The sequence below is a fragment of the Lagopus muta genome, chromosome 11 (assembly GCF_023343835.1).
Source record: "Lagopus muta isolate bLagMut1 chromosome 11, bLagMut1 primary, whole genome shotgun sequence".
Classification (NCBI taxonomy): domain Eukaryota; kingdom Metazoa; phylum Chordata; class Aves; order Galliformes; family Phasianidae; genus Lagopus; species Lagopus muta.
The window spans coordinates 16,429,609-16,448,106 of record NC_064443.1 but is presented as its reverse complement, the minus strand read 5'-3'; the positions used below and the strand labels follow the sequence as shown (position 1 = coordinate 16,448,106).

The following is an 18,498-nucleotide window of genomic DNA, read 5'->3' as shown; positions in this document are numbered from 1 at the left end:
TGTGGCAAAGCCTTTAAGATAACATCTCTGAGTCACAGCACATGCACAAACTGTTGATTGGAATTTGCAGCACAGAGGTGAGAGCAGACTGTTTGTTCTGTGCTGTTTAGAACCAGCACAGGCCTGCACTGCAGCTGCTAAGACACAAGGCTCCCTATCTTAACACCCTCTTGACTCAGATGATTCTGCAGCAATGCAGTGTGCCATGTTGTGTCTTTCACACATCACTCTTACGGATGTGTCACCAACACTTTCACACCTCTCACAGTTGGAAAAAGATGCTTGCCATGTCATTTGAAGCTACATTCCATACATAGTAGCTTGAAATGCCACTTCTTTGTTGAGCTTAAGTTCAGAACGAACTTTTGTATAACTTGAAAAAAAAAGTTATAGTGAATATTGCTGCTCTTAAACAAATAAACTCATAAACAAAGTGAGAATCATCAACTCTTCCTGTTGCAACCAAAAAGAAGGAAAAAAAAAAAGACAAACAAGCAGGAAAAGAACGAAAGGACTGTTTAGGTGGATCTCCAGGACTTCTTCAGACTTTATAATTTCAGAGAGCTACTAGGAAATTGAATAAGGATTTTTTTTTGTCTGAGTTTAAGACAAAGAGTGACATCCTTCATTTAAATGCTTTAAGACATCCAGGCACAAGCCACCTAGGTGCAAGTTTCACGTCAAAATACAACTACATTTAGTATCTGTGGTTGGCCCCCAGGTAGACAATGACACGATTTTCATACACCTTCTTCATAGTTTTCTCAATTTGCTTCAAAAATACTTGTGGAATTCTCCCACATAAAGTGTGCACTGTATCCAGGAACTTAGACTGAAGAGGATAGTACAAAGACTGGAAGAGATTGTCTTCAAATGGAAACTAAAGAAAAATAGAGAAAAATAGTTATTAGTTTTTAGTCCAGCTCTCCTTTTGGGAAGGACAACAGTGGGGGGATACTGCAGTGTTTTAAAAGGAAGAATTCTGGAACTTGAGCACAAATTCACATATCCATCCACATGCAGGTTATGTTTAACTACATTAGCTGGTGACAGTCTCTTACTTTGCATATGGACCAGGAAGCCTACAGCTTCCTCTCAAAGAGGAAATATGGACCTGTGTCTATATGCAAGCTACTGAAACAATTCTCTGCCTTCTATGTGCACAGAGGCTCCAGCTGCTTGGGGAGTACAAGATTTTATTGGGCATTTATGAATCAGGGACACCGTGCCAGCAGAAAGAACTCCATCCAGTTACTTCTCCATCCAGTACTACAGAAAAGCAATTTAACAGACTTTCTGATTACACGTGTACCATAACATGAAGGGCTGTGAAACAGGACAGACCACAGCGCCTTTGTCAACTTGTGACTGATGGGTATGCTCAGCTCCAACTGCTGTAGTGACAATCTGAGTGACTTGGCTAAAGCTACAATCCTCTGTCAAAATACAAGACTTACATCACGTATCACTTCATAGAGTGCCTTGAATGTAGGCTGCTTATCGTCATGGTAGACACCTCTATTTCCATGCAGAATAGAGACACCTTCTTCTTCTGCACCTTTACAGTTACTTCCATACATACAGTGGTCAGGTCGGTAGTTCCACTGACATGGAAACACATAGAGACACTCTACCAATGTCAGTCAGAGGCAATGGGGAGGAAAAAAAAGAGAAAAAAAAACACATTAAATGAGTTCCAAGTTAAATTGTGTTTCTGTAGAAAAGTGGGGACTGATGGTCAGGAAGAAAAATATGCAGTTACTTCTTCTACAAAGGTCCAAAGCAGCAACTAGACATAAAAGCTTCCTTTCCTCTGAGGATGGCTACCCCTGTCTCACCACTGTCAGACTGGAACTAGCCAAAAGAGAAGGCAATGCAAAGACTGGGTGCAAACAAATCAAGAGTTCATTTTACAAAGTTAAAAGTGACTGAATCAAATCTAGAGAATGTGGCTCTGTTCAGAGTTTTCTGCCCTAGGAAGAAGTTTTGAGAGTTACAGAAGTGTTAGGCGAGCACACAGCATTCACTGTTTTCCAGAATCCTGAATCCTTCTGGAGACAGCAGCAAAAGCTTGCAATGCACATCCAGTGTTTGCTGATGAATCTCTCACTGAAGCTACAACAATTTTTCATATGGACACAAAGCAGAGCACAAGAGGTGCTGTATCTTATCCACAGTGCTCTCAACAGTTGTTTTCTGTTAAGTTTTAAGATCTAGGCTATTTTAAAGATGAGTCTAATTTCTCAGAGAGCCTTGAAGCCTACTAATCTTCTTTTTAAGTTCCCTTCATGCAAGTATTTGCAATATGCTTACAATAAATCATGCCAGTGCCTGTGATCCTTTTGCTATAGAAATGGAGTACAATGAATCACTGCACTATGTTGGCAGTCTCTGCCAGAAGCACTGAAGATGGAATTCTCCACTTGGCCTTTCTTAGCTTCCCAGAAAGTCTGCAGCTGGTCCTGTGTGATTGTTGAGGAAGTAAGAGAACACTAGTCTGAAACACTTCTTCCCCTAAGGCAGCAGAAGACTGCTCCAAAGAGAGCGAATTGTAAGTGGTTTCTGTTCAGTATGACCTATCACACATCCAGAATTGCTCCCCAGTGTTGCTAAAAGCTCAAGAAGAGCTGCAGTGCACCAATCCAAACCCTGCTACAGTTAACAGGGACCTTCCAGTAAGCCTGAGCAGATGTTTGTGAGCACAACTCCTCAGCAGGTTACTATGGGGAGAGGATGTCATCAGGTGCTTATCAGCTTATTACATGCCATTTCATTATTCTTGATCTTCTCACCATGGCTCTTCCACACACTTTTTGCTGTCACAGCTGGACTTGGATCCCAGCTGCTCTACAATCCCTCAAATACATTAATCATCAAAGCAGCTTTGGGAGACAGGAAGAAGGGTGCATCTTTTCAGATGCCAGGTAACACAGATCCACACAGTTTTAAGCCAGCACACTGTATCCATAAAAAGCCACCTGCAGCAGTCTCAGGTGATTTCTTCCCAGGCCAGTTTTAACAATTCAACAATTTACTTCCAAAGCCTGCTCTGCTGTTTTAGTAGCATCCAGTTACTTGGCTTTCTTTTTCTTGTGCTGTCTAATGGTTGTTTGTAAAACAATTATTTACAAATTACAAGGAGAAGGCACACCACAATACGGAAGAGAATGCTGATCATATTATTGTTTTCTTCCTCCTCCACACTACAATTAGCAGCGTGAGTTTGACTTCACAACTAATTTGATTTCATGTTCTTCCTCCAGAAGACTCTAACATTTGTGGATTTTTTTTTTATGAAATTAATTTATAATCCCATAACAAAGATTTGTTTCCACTTTAGTTTTCCCCAAGATTGAGACTAGCACATAGCATACTAAGGACACTGATGTCTGGCATCAGTCTGCAATAAACAAACGTTAGCTTGCTTTGCTTTCCCTTAGGTTAGCTGCTTTTGACTACATCCAATTACAAATACTGTGATTCCTTAGAAGAAAAGAAGATGGAGTAAATAAAGATAAATCCAAACTGATTCTGTTCTTAAATACACCTGAGGGAATACAATCCTGGCTGTGCTTACACATTACCTTCATGCCAGAGTACACTATGCATATTGAAGTAACAAAAAGTACTTCTTCGCATTTAGCAGTCAATAAATGTTCTTAGTGCAGGTAAGCATCACTTCAAGCAAGCTTACTTACCTGGGTTAAAGTAAAAAATAATATTTAGTAAATCCTGGTCTCCCCATGTAATGTAGTTTTTGTACTTTTGATACAGTGGGTATAACATCTCCTCCCAAGTCAAACCACTCGGTATCACACTGTTCTGCAGGACAGAAAAACAAAAACAGTGAATTACTGCTGTCACTGTTGATCTGATGTACGAATCAGAGCACAACAACCACATATCTCTAAGTCTGCAAAGCCATGTCAAGATAGCCAGAAAAAAAACTGCTAGGAAATACTGCTCTGGTTAGGGCTGGAACAGCAAAGCTGATTGTGCTCTATTCATCTGATTAAACAGGAAATGAAAGTTGTGCTTTGATGTCAGCTCCTGTTATTCAGAACCTTCCTATACTGAGCAACACCAGGGAGAAGTGGAAAATAAGTGCAGGGATGAGCTGAAAATTGAGGTGGAGAGGTGAGAAAAAAAGCAAACTGAAAATTATTGTCCTTTCTTAGGGAATTCTGACATTAAGAGCAAGTTGGTTTAATTTTTTTCTATCAAACTGCTCCTGAAACGTTATAGGCAACTTCAGGCCTTGACTGAATAAGATCCCTCAGGGGCAAATTAAGTTTCTTAAGAGGTTACAGAGCACACGTTCAACAAAACAAGCAAGGTTTATCACGATAAGCCTTCCACAAAGAAGAGATGTCAGTTTAGGCATTGAAAACATTCCCTTTTCATTTTTATCAATTCAAAAAATCATTTGGCCTGCAGCAGAAAACAACATTTTATTCACTTCTGATGCAAACAATTATCTGCAAATAATTTATCTGGATATTTACATCAAGCTTCTCAATTTTAACTAACAGTGATTACATTGAAGGTCCCTGAAATTATTCTTTAATGTACCTGTGGAGAGAGAGTGAAATGCTGAAGAAGTCAGTTTCACTACTGCAAGGAGACTGCTTCATCAGCAAGACCTCAGCACTTCAGCCTCATGAGGATATTTCTCAAGTTTTAACAACCATTTTTATTTAATACCAAAAGAATTGCAATATGCATTCCTTATTTTTCAGATTCCTTATAACCTGAACTGCATTTATTTTCGTACTACATTTTAAAAGATGTGAAGAATCCACAAGTCACCAGTTACTGCAACAGCTGTATTTCTTCTCACCCTGAACTGAGTGTTGCGTATCCGTGTTAAATTCATTAGCATCACTCCAGAATTGACTCCAGTTGTCCCATAATAGGGGTGACGTGCAAATCGACTGTACCAGCCAATCTTTGGTATCTCGTGCTCTGGGGCCATAGCAGCTAGCTGCGTTGAGTTGAATTCTTTCAGGATGTGCCAGATGTCATCGATGGGCCTCAGGAAGAGAACATCGGTGTCCACATAAAGGAGAGAATCCACATCCTTTAAAATAACCTTTTGGGTTTGCACAGTAAGAAGAGATGAAAAAGAAACCAAACAGACAACAAAAAGGAAGATTACTGGCGAAAGGTACTTCTACATTAAACTGCTAGTATAAAATAAGTTGCTGATTTATCATCTAAAATGTAATTACATACAGGAACAATTCTTATTACAACCACGTGTTCCTACACAAAGAAACTTACATTCAATGTTAACACATATACATGTTTTACATTAATTAAGAAAACCTTATTAATCACAAAAAGGCATCACTGTACTCCTGAAGAACAAAACATCCCTTGGTGAGTAGAAGTGTTCTATTAAAACTCATCAGGTCAGATCTCTGCTGTCAGACTGTATCAGGAATAACAGTAAAGTTAGTCAAATTGCAAGGGTGTAAACATAAATTAGATCCAGAATATTTCATCTATTCTTGTTAACAATGTTCCCCCTTGTGGCTATCCAGGTGCTTACATGCTCATTCCTTAATTTCAGCAGGGCAAATTATATGTTGCTTCAATAATTGAGCAAACTCCCAGCTGTGTGCAGCAGCTGTTTGGAAGGTAGTAAATATCACTTGCTCAGGTTGACCATCAGGTTCAACTGAACTTTTGTTGCTCTTCATTATTTCAGCAAACCATTCAAACATTCCTGGATTTTTACCATGCTCTCATCTCCAAACCTCATTTCTCTCCTTCTCTACTTGAAAAGCAAATCCAAAGGGCTATTGATTCGCACCAGGCATTGGACTGGAACCATCGGTCACTTGTCTGATTGCAGTGATACTAATGACCACCTCTCCTATTTACAGATAACTTAATACTATGAAACAAATTGATTTTTTACATGAATTGAAATGTATTGTGACAAAGGTTATTTGTGAAAGACAGAGAGAACAATTAGATTTTGAAGAAGTATTCTGTTCACTTGATGAGATGTGGTCAACAGACATCCCTTACATTGCCAAATCTGTGAGTACTGATCAAGTGAGATTTTTCACCTGATGGAACACTTTACATTTTGAACTGACATTCAGCCAAGTTTAACAGATTCCTGACATAACTATACGTTCTTCCTACATAGCAGGGCAGGCAGGAGAAGGCAAATGTCTGTACGTCTGGCTTACAACAATCTCCATATAAATAAGTCCAACACAGTCCAGAACACTTCACTGTACAGCAGGTTGTAGCAATACACTGTCAATAATTCTTTGACACAAAACAGCACACGAGGGTATCAATAAATGAGTGACATTAACTCAGTAACACAAAGAGCTGAAGCCCAATACTTCACCAAAAAAATCACTATCAGTCAGCAGAGGACAGGTAGTTGAAAAAAATAAAAGAATTTTTAGCTTAGGGATATTCTTAATACTGCATCTTATTATGTAGACCTAATCCATGAAATGAAAGTATAAGGAAAAATCCCCCCAAATTTAGTCCAAGGTGGGAGATAACAAACACACAAAGAGCACGATAAAAAGCCATTAGATTCTGCCTGAGGGACAGCAGCACTGCAGAGCAAATCAGGATTTTTATTTTTTTAAATTACGCCCCAGCAGAGACAGATTTAGGCATTTCCTAGCAGAGAATTAAGGGGAGAGTTCAACACGTGCACTTGGGAGCCCCTCTCAAACCTAACTGTCAGTGTGAGCTTCTTTCAGCAGAAAATCTTAGGGTTTTTTTCCAGTAACTGCAAACATACACATAAAACTCTGTCAAAAGTCAAAGGACTGTAATAGCTTTCCTGTGTATGAATAGATCCAAGCAAATTTTCCAGTTTTGTGCAGTGGGTACCTCAACTCCATGCCTTCCACCTTGTCATCCTACACTCAGATTCATACACCCTCCTTCCCTGGTCTGCCAAAAGATTCCTGTTTCTCTCCTGTCCAAGCTGCCGCCCTGCAGTGACAACAGGCTGAAAGAAAAGCAGTGCTGCTCTTTATAAGCCCTTCACACCTTCCTCTTCACATGCAAAGTGTTAAGACTTATCTAAAACCTACATGTCAGTTTGAATTGATCACATCTCCTTCTGGCTGTGCATTTAACTTAGCCTTGGGTGGAAGAATTTAATTTCAGAAATCACAACTCTAAGAGATCCTTGCCTACCCCGTCCTTGGATGTGTTTAAGGCCAGGTTGGACGGGGTCCTGGGCAACCTGATCTGAATATGTATGTTGGTGGCCCTGCTAGGCAGGGGGGTTGGAACTACATGATCCTTGGGGTCCCTTCCAACCCGGGTGATTCTGTGATTCTGTGATTTCAGTGGAAGTTCCAAAGCTACATACAGCTTTCTGAAAAACGTTATGATTTCCACAGAACTCAAAACAATATTTCACTTTTAATGAACCATAAGCAAGTGACAGAAGGTTGGGCATTTTTAGCTGCTGATTTTTGATGTCAGGAACAGCCATGCAACACAAAGCAGGTGGAGGTAGCAGACCTCAATTCTTGGGCTCTGCCCCAGTCAGGGCAACTGACTGCAGCTTAAAACAGATGCATGTCTGACCTGCAACAGAAGCAATGCAGGACTGCCTGGTACCCTGAGCTTGCCTGCTGGCACAAACCATGTAGACGTGCCTGACAGTCAGGAATATGGGTTGACTGCACTTATCTCCTGCACTATGGGCACTTACTGCTTGAGAGGGGTGGTGTTTTTTTTTCCAGCAATAGGGAGTATTCTTAGTAAATCAGAAGTTCTGTACAGAACTTGCTATATTTAGCCTGACACTTCACTTAAATACTCAATTATCTGTAATTTCACAACTTCTGTCTCTGTAGAGTCTCCTGTGTTAGCAAGACTGGCAAGTAATAACATGCTACTGTGCAAACACATATTGGAATATTGAGAAGTTGTGTTACATGATGGCTTGCAACAGCTAGTGTGTTAATTTAGCTGAGCTTTATCCAAAATTACAGATGAATCAGTGAGCCACAATTAAGTTTGCATCTTGATGCTAATGTAGTACTGCAAATTAGAGTTACTAAACTAAACTGTAATTAGCAATTAACTCAAGTTACAACAGAATTTTGTCTCAATAAGGCCCTTACATCTATCCCTGGTGTTACTCCACTGATCCATTGGGTAGATTACTTCTTCATTCTCAAGAGAACATGGGGGTAATGTTAGCCTACCTTCAGTAGATTCAGTGTCCTGAGAAAAGCCTCAAGTGTCAGTCACTACTACAAATAAAATCATCCAAAAATCCCAAAATGTTTATTTTACCTGGTTGTCCAGCAGTTCTGTATTGCTGTCTTAGAACCAGCTGAAAGTCAGCTCTGTGGTGCAACATTCATCAAGTCAGAACACACTGTTTTAACATCAGTGTTAATACTACAAAACAGTTTAAATGTCACAACTGTGCTCTTATTAAAAAACAGATATTTAGGATTATCCTTAGGAATCTTTATGGTCTGTCCACCCCAAGCTACCTAAAAAAAAGAAAATATGGTGTTGGCTGATAATTTATTTATTGGGGTGTAAGAAGAAGCAGCCAGGAAGGAGAAAAAGCCATAACCCATTTGGCATACAAAAGGAACTGAATAAGAATTAAGAAGTCTTAGTTTCACATACACTTCCTGCATAATTTTTGGGATAGAGAATAAAAGGAATTTTCCAGTTTCTACAGACATGAACTACACACAACACTGACAGGGATGACAGGGCTACTTGAACACTCAACAGGCTGCATTTTGCCAACCTTCCTAGGATCACACAACAGCTTTCTCAGGCCGTACAGAGCTGCCCATCATCACCACATCTCTGCATTTGACAGCACATGAAAATAAGCTCTACTCAGTAAAGAAATGTTTACCTTTCTGCTTTCAGAAGATGTCAGGTGACTGCTGAGAGCATTCTCCTTTAGTTTGCTTTTTTAAGCATTTAGAAGCTGTGTTAGGATCCACATCTTCCTTACTCTGCCTTTGAAGACCACACTGATGGTTTTATTGAAACCGACTGCAGCAAGATATTTAGACTTCTGAGTTTCCATGGAACCTACCTACTCAGAAACAACTTCCTCTGCATTTGTGTAGCAAATATAAGATTAATGTCACAGAATGCCTCTACAAAAAAGCAGGCTGCCATCATCTTACTAAATATTTGAGTAACTCAAGCTGATTCAACAAACTGCAAATACATTCATTTACCTGTTACCCAGCACAAACCAATTCATTAGTACAAGCTGCAGGATCACATCCCATGGCTCTAGTTTTATCAGCCAGTGAAACCCCTGAAAGATTCTCACACAATTTTCCTTTAACACATTCCTCATCCCCTCCTGCCCACTTTCACATGCCTGCTGGTGCTGCTGAAGATTCTTTGGCAGGAGAGGCACTTGTGAATCAAAGGCTCACATTCCACTCAGGCTTAGCATTATCAGGAACAAGACAATTTGCAGGACTGAGGGCTAAACAGCTGATAAACTCAGCTACTGCTCTTCTGGGATCCTTCCTAAATCCAGTCATTTTCCACTGCTGTGGTAGAAAACGCTGAGCGCAGGAAAGGATAAGCAATATATGCAAGTCAAAACAGTCCTCTAAACAACAGCACTAAAGATTATCTGCTCCCACCATGTGCAGACAGGGCTTTTGCAGCACTGTCTTATTCAAAGGGATATCAGAACCTGGTTATCAAATAACAGTAAAAATAATGGTGGCTGAAATTACTCAGACTAAGGCTGTGGACTTGAGCAGCAGAAATCTAAGTGAACACTTACCACCTCAGCTATCACTACAAGTCATTTTCCTCATTATATCCACATCAACTTAGCATCTGCCACTGCTATTCTCAGACAGCTATGCCTACTGAAAGTCTTAAACCTCAGCCTGGCTACACACAACATCTTGCAACTGCCCCAGAGAAACAAACATTCACCATTTGGTCTGCTTCACAGCTCTCCTAAGAAAACATGCAATGATCTAATAATATTCCTTGCAAGTTACTAGGGAGCACTAAACTTTAGAAATGGGGCAAGCAACAAGGAAGGAGTCAGAAAAGCACTGCCCAGCTTAAATGAATCAGCATGAATGCATAATTCTCTATCATCAGAAAGCTGATAACAAAGCCATTTCTGTGACAAGTGTCTCTACCAAAATGACAAAAATACTGCAGATATAGGAAGAGCAGAAAATTGTGTTTACCTAGTGAGAACAGCTCCAGATGAGTAAATCCTTACAACCAATCTGTACAGAACAAACTAACACTGAAGGACTATTTTCCAGGTGATATAAATATTTACTCAGGGAACAGAGGATCCCAGTTGAAGATGGAATTACTTCCAGCCCATCTGGCCTTTGTGCATTTGAAAGCCCAGCCCTAAACAGCAGATAAACAGAACTGCTGACAGCACATATTTTCTCACATATGTATTCATAGTCTAAAGTATCTGACATGCAGCTGTCCCCTGATTGTTTCCATCTGAGAAAGTAAAGATTCCTTTGTCCCCTGTTTCTCAGAAGATGGCAATGAAGAGATGTGGACTGTGTGAGCAGCATGTCGCTTCACTGGAGTCACCCCAAGCAACCAGCAGTGCACGATATTTGGATGTCTGGTCTCAATTCCACAGAAACTGCTTCATTGCATAAACTCTGCATATGCAGAACTGTTACCAACATGTTACTTCTCTCCAGCAGCCTTAAGTATTTTCCAAATTTACAACTCTAAGAATCATACAGCAAAGAACACAAGTTTTCTGTGGACATGAGTATTCCATAGCACATGAGGCATGTGCATGAGATCTGACCTCGCATACACTGGAACGATTCCATAAGGGCACACGTTACAACTCTCACACAAGGGAAGAGATTACTGAAAGCATCATTCTGAGGACCAACATAAGGAGAGGGAGATGGTGGATAAAGAGATACGATGACTGCACACTGAAAAGAATGTTATTTATGGAAGGCATGCAGCATCTACCCTGCAGGAGCTCTCACACTGAGTCTTAAGTGGAAGTTCAACTGAGAGCCTAGTGGAACTAGAGACAAATAAGAAACATATTCCTTGCTAGCAGAAAAAAAAAAAGCAAGGCTGGATTTCTGGTTTGTTTTTTTTTTTTTTAAGCAGCAAAGTAGAGATTAAAACATCTTTAAGCAGATGTTTCAGCCCAAAAACTGTTTTAATATTACACCAAAGTTTCCTTCCTGTGGAAATAATCTTTTCTTTTTCCCCCCTTCTTTCTTCCCTCCCTCCTGAAGCAACCTACTCAGAAAGCCAGGTGCCTTACCGGAAGAAAAAGGCGCTGGGCAGCACATGGTTTGAATAACTTCTTCCATTCCTGAGCATTTCCTACTGAGAAGGTTATTGGGTAAATGTTGTATTCAAATTTCTTTGTATACGAGGAGGGCCATTCCTGTAACTGAAAGACATTCACAGAAGAATTAGACAGTACATATAATATAAGGTGTTGTTTTTGTTGTTAATATGCATGTACAGGGAATTTAGAAACCACTTCCAGTAATAAAATGCTTAGCTGTTACTTGTTGATGCCAGCACAGTTGTGTTCTAGGACCTGCAGCTTATAACTAACCCACGTATTTATCTACTGAACAACACAGAACTCACTTTCTTGTTGAATTCAGGCTTAAGGGAATCCTCAGAAAAAATGTGAAAGCAGAGCCTCCTGTTGCTAAACAGAACTGCTGATTTCAGCATGATGAGAGTCTCTTCCACCCGGTCCCCACAAGCCACAACTGCCAGATGCATGCATTGTAAAGATGAAGGCTCTTTTGAACGTTTTTGTTCTCCAGGCTTCCTGAAAATTCATAAATAGACAAAAATAAATTGAGGCAAACGTGAAGAGATTCCTGCACCAAGATCTGTTTCCTTTTTTCCTTTCCATTGTGTAGAGATCAGGAGGTTTTTTCCCTGATTAGACATCCACAGAAAACGCAATTGGGTGCCAGTTCTGTCAATGGTACAAACCAAGTATTGAAATTACTTCACAAATAAATACACTATTTTAAGAATTTTGCTACCTTTCTGATCTTGCATAAATCACACTACACCCACACATGAAACCAATTCAACAGCACTGCAAACCAGACCACAGCTTACCAAGTGTTTGCCTTCCTAGCTTTGAGGTTACACAGCCAGAATGGCCAGTCTTCAAACACAATGCAGGTTACAGAACTACAGCCAGTAATTTCATTACCAGGATCACAACTTCTGGCTAGATGGGAATAAGACAACTAGTCCTTACTTTAAAAAAAAAATCATCCATCCACATGTAAGTTATTCTAACAGTTAATTTTGCTTTTAAAAATGCATGCCTTAATCCTGGCCTGAAGGTACTGGCATTGTTTCAAAGGACTGCTCTGCATTTTGCTGGGTGGAATCCCTGAGATTTGGCTAAAATAGGGATTTTTTCAAAACAAACACATTCATCTGTCCCAGATGAATCAGACTACATTCCACAAGCAGCCTAAGGCAAAGCTGTAGGTTTTTCCACTTAGCCCCCATGTGCAGGCTTCAATACAATTTTACCTGGCCTGAATCTGCACAAACACAGCATATTCAGGCTATTTGCTACTCAGAAATATCCGAGTCCTTTCTGGGGACTTGGAGATGTTTTGAAAATATGGCCTTTTGTTCGTATGCCCTCCCCTGCAGTCAGGACAGAGGTGAAAATCACATCCTCTGAGAATGATGCTACTGCACTGTACTCACATTCCAACAGATGGCATTTATGCTCCTCTGGATGGATTAGTAGTGACAAAGTAAGGAAGTCACAAGCATTGTCATCATTACAGTAAAGTTTGAAGGCTAATCATAGCTCGCTAGCAGCTCTTGACACGCCACTGAACAGAGGATATCAATCCCTGCCTGTTCTCAGCACACACAATTATATATATATGTAACTAACCAGTGAAGTTAACACTATTAAACAAAAGCTCTAAATAAAAATTACAGTTAATAAAGCTGTAATTATGTTCTCCAGACATTAAAGTGCTACTCAGTATAACAGCAGCCTTCTCTACAATGGAGTCACCAACTTTTGTGTTAACAAATACCAAGTAGTGGTACTTTACCTGCTATACAAGCAATGTGTTTCATTAATGCTTTAAAGTCTTGGGCTTTAGCCTTAATTAAACTTCAATTTTATCAGTGTGTAAGTAATAGAATACCACATCTACATAAAGTGGTATTTACTTTCCAACCTATTAGCGTAAAAAACACTGAATTATTAAAGTGAATAATTAGCTGCTCACACAGACCCTGCTCCCCCCCACCCCCTATCTCTTTAATGTTTCCTCTTAATTGAGTCTCTAAATCAAGCCATATGCAAGATGAGAACTGCTTTAGTAGGGCCTGTGGCAGTAGAATTCACTGGGAGAGGGACTGAACTCAGAGCTTCGACTTCTAACAGCCCTACACCAAATCACTAAGTTTTTGTTTTGCAAGTTTTAGCCACAGTGAACTCCAACCTGCAGCTATTGCACATTGACAAACTCAGTACATGCATACAGGACTTCCAAAGGACAGACTCAGCAGAAGAAATCCACTGACAGCAGCAGACAGTCCTACAAGCCCATGGGGCACAGATGAACAAGAGGAACACCTTCTGCCAACACAGACACCTTCCTGGCCACAGAGAGGAGGAGAGAACTGGGCTTTGGAGTCATTACAGATCATGAGAACCTGACATTACTGGGAATAAGAAGATGAAAATAGCAATAAGGTACAAAAGAACATTGAAAGATCACAGCACAACATTTTGTATCTTTAAGTACATTAGGAAACCAAGAGGACTGTAAGAACAAAGAGGAGCTAGAAAGGGAGTTAAGAAAGCTGCACAGCAGGAAGCATTTACAAATATCTCAGCTTAGTCTTGACAGAATCTTTATTATCTGAAAGCCTTAAAAGAAAAAAAAAACACCAGGACTACAGAAAAAGTTAGACTTCAGGGAAGGCAAATGTGAGGATCTTTGCCACCTCACTCTTCATCTTCTTGATTCAGTACACAAGGGTATCTCATTGATATATTAGAAGTCTAACTAAAATAACATTATGTCAAACTGTCCTGCTCCATTCTCTATTTTACCTATCTGTTTAGAGAAAATTATTTCCTGTTCCCCTGTTACATTATTACACGCATAGCAACTGAACAGATCAATACATTAGGAAAGACATTACAACAGAGGCACGATGACAAAAGGACTGGCACAATAGAGAGGTACTATAAAGGAAGGGAGGAATATTGCTCACCTGTATTAGAAGACTCCAGGTTTGTAAGGGAAAGCTTCAACCAAGGAGAAATCTCCAAAAAGAGACCCTTCCCCAGAGAGGGTCCTTAAATGAGGTCTAAGAGAGGTGCAGCCAGGCTCCACCCCTCCAGTCTCACAGCTGAATTGCCTTCACCTGTGCTCCCAGGGCTGACCTGGTCCTTTCCCCAGATGCTCAATCAGTGGTTCAGGCTGTGGCTCAACAGTTCCCAGCCACATGGCTTGAAAACTAAACACTTGCTTAAGACTAAGCATTGCAGAAAGCATAACAAAATAATTGCAGAATAGATCCCCGTGAAACAGCTGAAGCCTGACTCGGTGAGATGTAGCACGATACAATGCTATAGCAAAGACTTTCCAACAAAACAGACCAACTCCCATCCAGTTACCCAATGGCATTTGATTCACTGCATGCATTTTTTTCTGACAGGCACGGTTACGGACATCACAGAAGCCTGAGTGCTCAAGCACAACAGCGAACATTCCTAGGCCTTAAAGTTTAGATTACATGCAATTTTCTTATTAGTCACAGGCAAAGTGTCTCAAACATAATTAACCCAAAACCTGTCTAAATCAATCCAGATCCATTCAAAAGAACGCATTCCCATCTCATTATGGAGCCTGCTAATCTATTCAAGCCTTCAAATTTATTCCAGAGAGAAAGATAATGCATGCAGATTCTTACAAAATGCAATATAGTTGTTAGCTTTTGAAACCTTCTTCTTATTATGATCTCATTTGCTCTCGCAGCGTAAACAAGGTTAGATTTAGGCAATGTATCAAAACGGGTGATTCACTAAATGGGCTCCTTTCCTGAGAGTCAGCGCTGAGTCAATGCCCCAACTTTGGCTCTGTTATATGAAACACATTCTCTCACTCTCTTTAAAATATAAATTAGAAAGTGTCAAAATGTTTTTAAAATAAAAGTTCTCACTTTAATGCAGTTGCATAAAATCCACTGTAGGCACTGACAATACAAAGAACTGTTGAAATTTCAACCTCCTCCCACCGCTCAGACTAAGAGGGAAAACAAACCAGAATGAATGTTTCCATCTTCTTTTATCAAGAATGTTCTTTGTTAGTGAAGTGTGAGGCATTCGGGCCATCAGCATATTATTGCCTATCAAACTGAAGCCAAACTTGCATGTGTCTTGCACACAGGCAGCAGAGAGAAAAAAATATCTTGACCGGTTGCCATAGAAGATATGTTTAGCTTTGGCAAAGTTTCTATTAAGCATGCTTAGTTTAGGAAGAAAATGTGGTCACATCTGCCCTTCAAATGTGAAAGAACTTTTGTGCTTCACGATACCTCACACACACTGATCTGGCACATACGTGTACTTCTTCATATGAAGAAGATCCTGTTGAAGCCCCAGGACCTGCCACTTCCAAAAGGAATCATCAGTAAAACCACCATCAAAACCTGGCTTTCCAAGCTAACCTGAACATGATGCTTACCTTCAGATTTGCCCAGGTCATCCAACAACCAAGGCAGGGCACATAACAGTTTGCCAGCAGTTGCCAGGCACCAGCGAACTGGTAAAGCACAACTGGTAGAGCTCTTATCACGTATGACTAGAGTAGAAGAAACACGCATGCCTTAAGAATTGAAAACGAATGTCTTCTCTTGTTCTCATGCAACTGCAGAAAGCAGCATTAGAGAATCCCAGTGGAGCTACAGCTCACCAAGCCTGCAGCACGACCTCGTAAACCCAGCGCACATCCATCTGTTCAGACAAAAACCTGCATTCTTCTGTCAACACTGTATCAATCAACGTGGGAAAACAGAATGAAACAACTCTTCACATTCACACAGACATAACTTTGCTGAAGTTTACCTGAATTGCTCACTCACCCACAAACACACCACCAGCAGGCCACAAGATCTCACATCATCAGATCTCTGAGCCTGAAGGAATCAGATCACACACCACCTCTCACATCGACTTAAAAATCTCCCTTGTCTCACAAGGAGTAACTAAAATAATCATTATTTTATAGGAACAAACAGGTAACAATGGCCTCATTTCAGCATATTACACTTGATGTGCTTTACTGTAAGCACCTGCATGAGGAAATGCTCCTGAAGGAATGGGAAGGCTCACTCCTGAAGCTACCACCTATGTAAATAATGGAACACCTATGCACTGCCTGTTTCCTCTATTTCAAATTCAAGCCTCTGAGAACAGTCTCCACACTGCTTTCAGTGTATTTTGGATCAGACCTGTTAAGACAAGCAGATCCCATTGCCTGACACCTTTCCCATGCTGGTGTGGATGTGGTCTGTACCAGCGCAGCGTATGTCAGCAGACAGCTTTTCTTTCCCCAGAAGGCAGGCGTCTCCTCCAACCACTTTACATCATTCACCAAAAATCATTTTTTTTAAGGTACCCTCAACTAACTGCATTTTATTTTGATATTATCTAACAAAGTGCACAATTTTTCAGTAAGCATCAGAATTGGACACTTAAAACTGGACTTCTCAGCAATGCAACCCTCGCTGGTGTCAGCAGCACAGGATCATACACTGCTGGAAAAAAACCAACCCAAAGTGGAAGCAAAGGCGAGGTTGAAATCTATCATTTCACTCTGTTGCTATGATTGTTCTGTGTCGCAGAACAACAGCAACAAAAACTCCACAGCTTTTGTAAAAAGTACTTGCAAAGTCATTAAATATTAGAAAAGCCTGATAACGTCAACTTTTGGAACATGAAGATGCTCAGTGAAAAGCTCATTGAAATGGAGCAGTTGTTTACACTCTCCAGCAGTTTCATACTTTCTGTGCTCCCTCCTTCAGAGTTCTTGATTTCCATGATAATTGCAAAGATATGCCTTAAAGAAAAATGACTTCAGGAGGTACAGTTGCTGGTGGAAATAATCCTGCTTTAATACGTGCATTTGAATTCTGTCCATGATGCATTCCCAGCCACAGTAAACATCTCCTGCATTCAGCAGGGTAACAATGCTTGCACGAAACCCACTGCTTCAGTAAGTTAAGGGACAAGAGCTCGAGAAACAGGAGTGGCCTTTCATTCAGAACATCTCTGTGAAATCATGAATCAAAGACACAAAGACATACCAAGTTAATTAGATATGAGGTCACACTAACCATAATATAGTTGGAATGCAACAGGGAAAGCAGTCCTCCCACCACTGAAAGCACACTGCCTGTATCATTTTTGAAGCAATGAGAATACCATTTTTTTTCTAAATAATCCATCCCCAAGGCCCTGAAGAGGGAAATACAACACACTACAATTTCAAACTCTTTTCTGCTACAGTTATGTATAAAAAAATGTTCAAAACCAAATACGAACGGCTCGAAATCCGACGGTGCCAAGCAGTTTGGAAAGCAGCGGTAAAGTACAAAAGGAGCCGGCCACCTTTCATCTCCCCGCAGCATTAAATCAGAGCAGGTCTTGCTCTCAGCGCTGACAGCAGCTCCTGAGCCTGAGAGCGCACGGCAGCCCTCGACACAAGGCCAGAACTCCGGGAAAAGCCGCCGCTTCGGAAAATCGCTGGCACGCAGAGGTGCTCCTGCCCGCACAGCGCAGAGCCTCCACTTATGTGGCACCTCCGGCACGCGCTCAGTTAAACCACATACACACAAACCTGCACGCTTAAAGCAGAGCGACCAGGGGAGGTTTCCACCGCCACGCAGTTCTGGGACTCACACGGGATGAGGGAAAGAGTGCCTGGAGGGCCGCCGAGCGGAGCGAGTTCCCGGGGCAGGGCAGAGCAGGGCAGGGCAGGGCAGGGCGAGCAGGGCACGCTCGGGGCGGGGGGCCGGGCACGGCACGCGGCGGGCGGCGCTCCCACCGGGGGCGATCGCGTGGGGCTCCCGAGCCCCGCCGTTACCTGGCAGCGGCGAGTCCGCCCCCGAGCGCGTTCCTCCGCGGCGGACTCCGGCTGAGCCTCGGCTGCCGGCGGCCGAGGGGTGCGGCGGGGCGGGCGGGTGCGGAGGGCGCGGGCGGCGGGCGCGGAGGCGCGGCGGCGCTGCCGACCAGCAGGTAGAGCAGCAGCAGGCTGCCCAGCGCCAGCAGCGCCGCCGCCACCTTGCAGGACAGCCGCATGGCGCGAGCTCAGCGCGCCCGCCCGCCCCTCTGCGCGCCCGCCGCCGCCATCGCCCGCGGCCCGGCGCGGGGACGTGGCCGCCGAGCCCCGGCCGGCGCCCGGCAGCAGGGGCGGGGCGCAC

At 41.8% G+C, this 18,498-nt stretch overlaps 1 protein-coding gene across 1 annotated transcript; it reads right to left on the bottom strand.

Moving 5' to 3' along the window:
• Positions 1-270: 270 nt before the first annotated feature.
• GXYLT2 (glucoside xylosyltransferase 2) lies at positions 271-18,395 on the bottom strand. Its single transcript, XM_048957807.1, has 7 exons — positions 18,162-18,395; positions 11,644-11,833; positions 11,306-11,437; positions 4,841-5,092; positions 3,699-3,822; positions 1,458-1,630; positions 271-880 (listed from the first exon to the last, which is right to left on the bottom strand). The coding sequence occupies exons 1-7, from the start codon at positions 18,374-18,376 to the stop codon at positions 698-700; spliced, it is 1,269 nt and encodes a 422-aa protein (XP_048813764.1). The 5' UTR covers positions 18,377-18,395; the 3' UTR covers positions 271-697.
• Positions 18,396-18,498: the final 103 nt, after the last annotated feature.

Bases quoted from the DNA above. Each gene is read 5' to 3' on its own strand.
- GXYLT2 (XM_048957807.1), bottom strand. From the start codon at position 18,376: ATGCGGCTGTCCTGCAAGGTGGCGGCGGCGCTGCTGGCGCTGGGCAGC. The intron at 5,093-11,305 runs GTAAGGCACCTG...CAAACCCAAAAG, and splicing joins CCCAGCGCCTTTTTCTTCCG to GTTATTTTAAAGGATGTGGA. The intron at 881-1,457 runs GTAAGTCTTGTA...ATTTTTCTTTAG, and splicing joins TCTATGAAGTGATACGTGAT to TTTCCATTTGAAGACAATCT.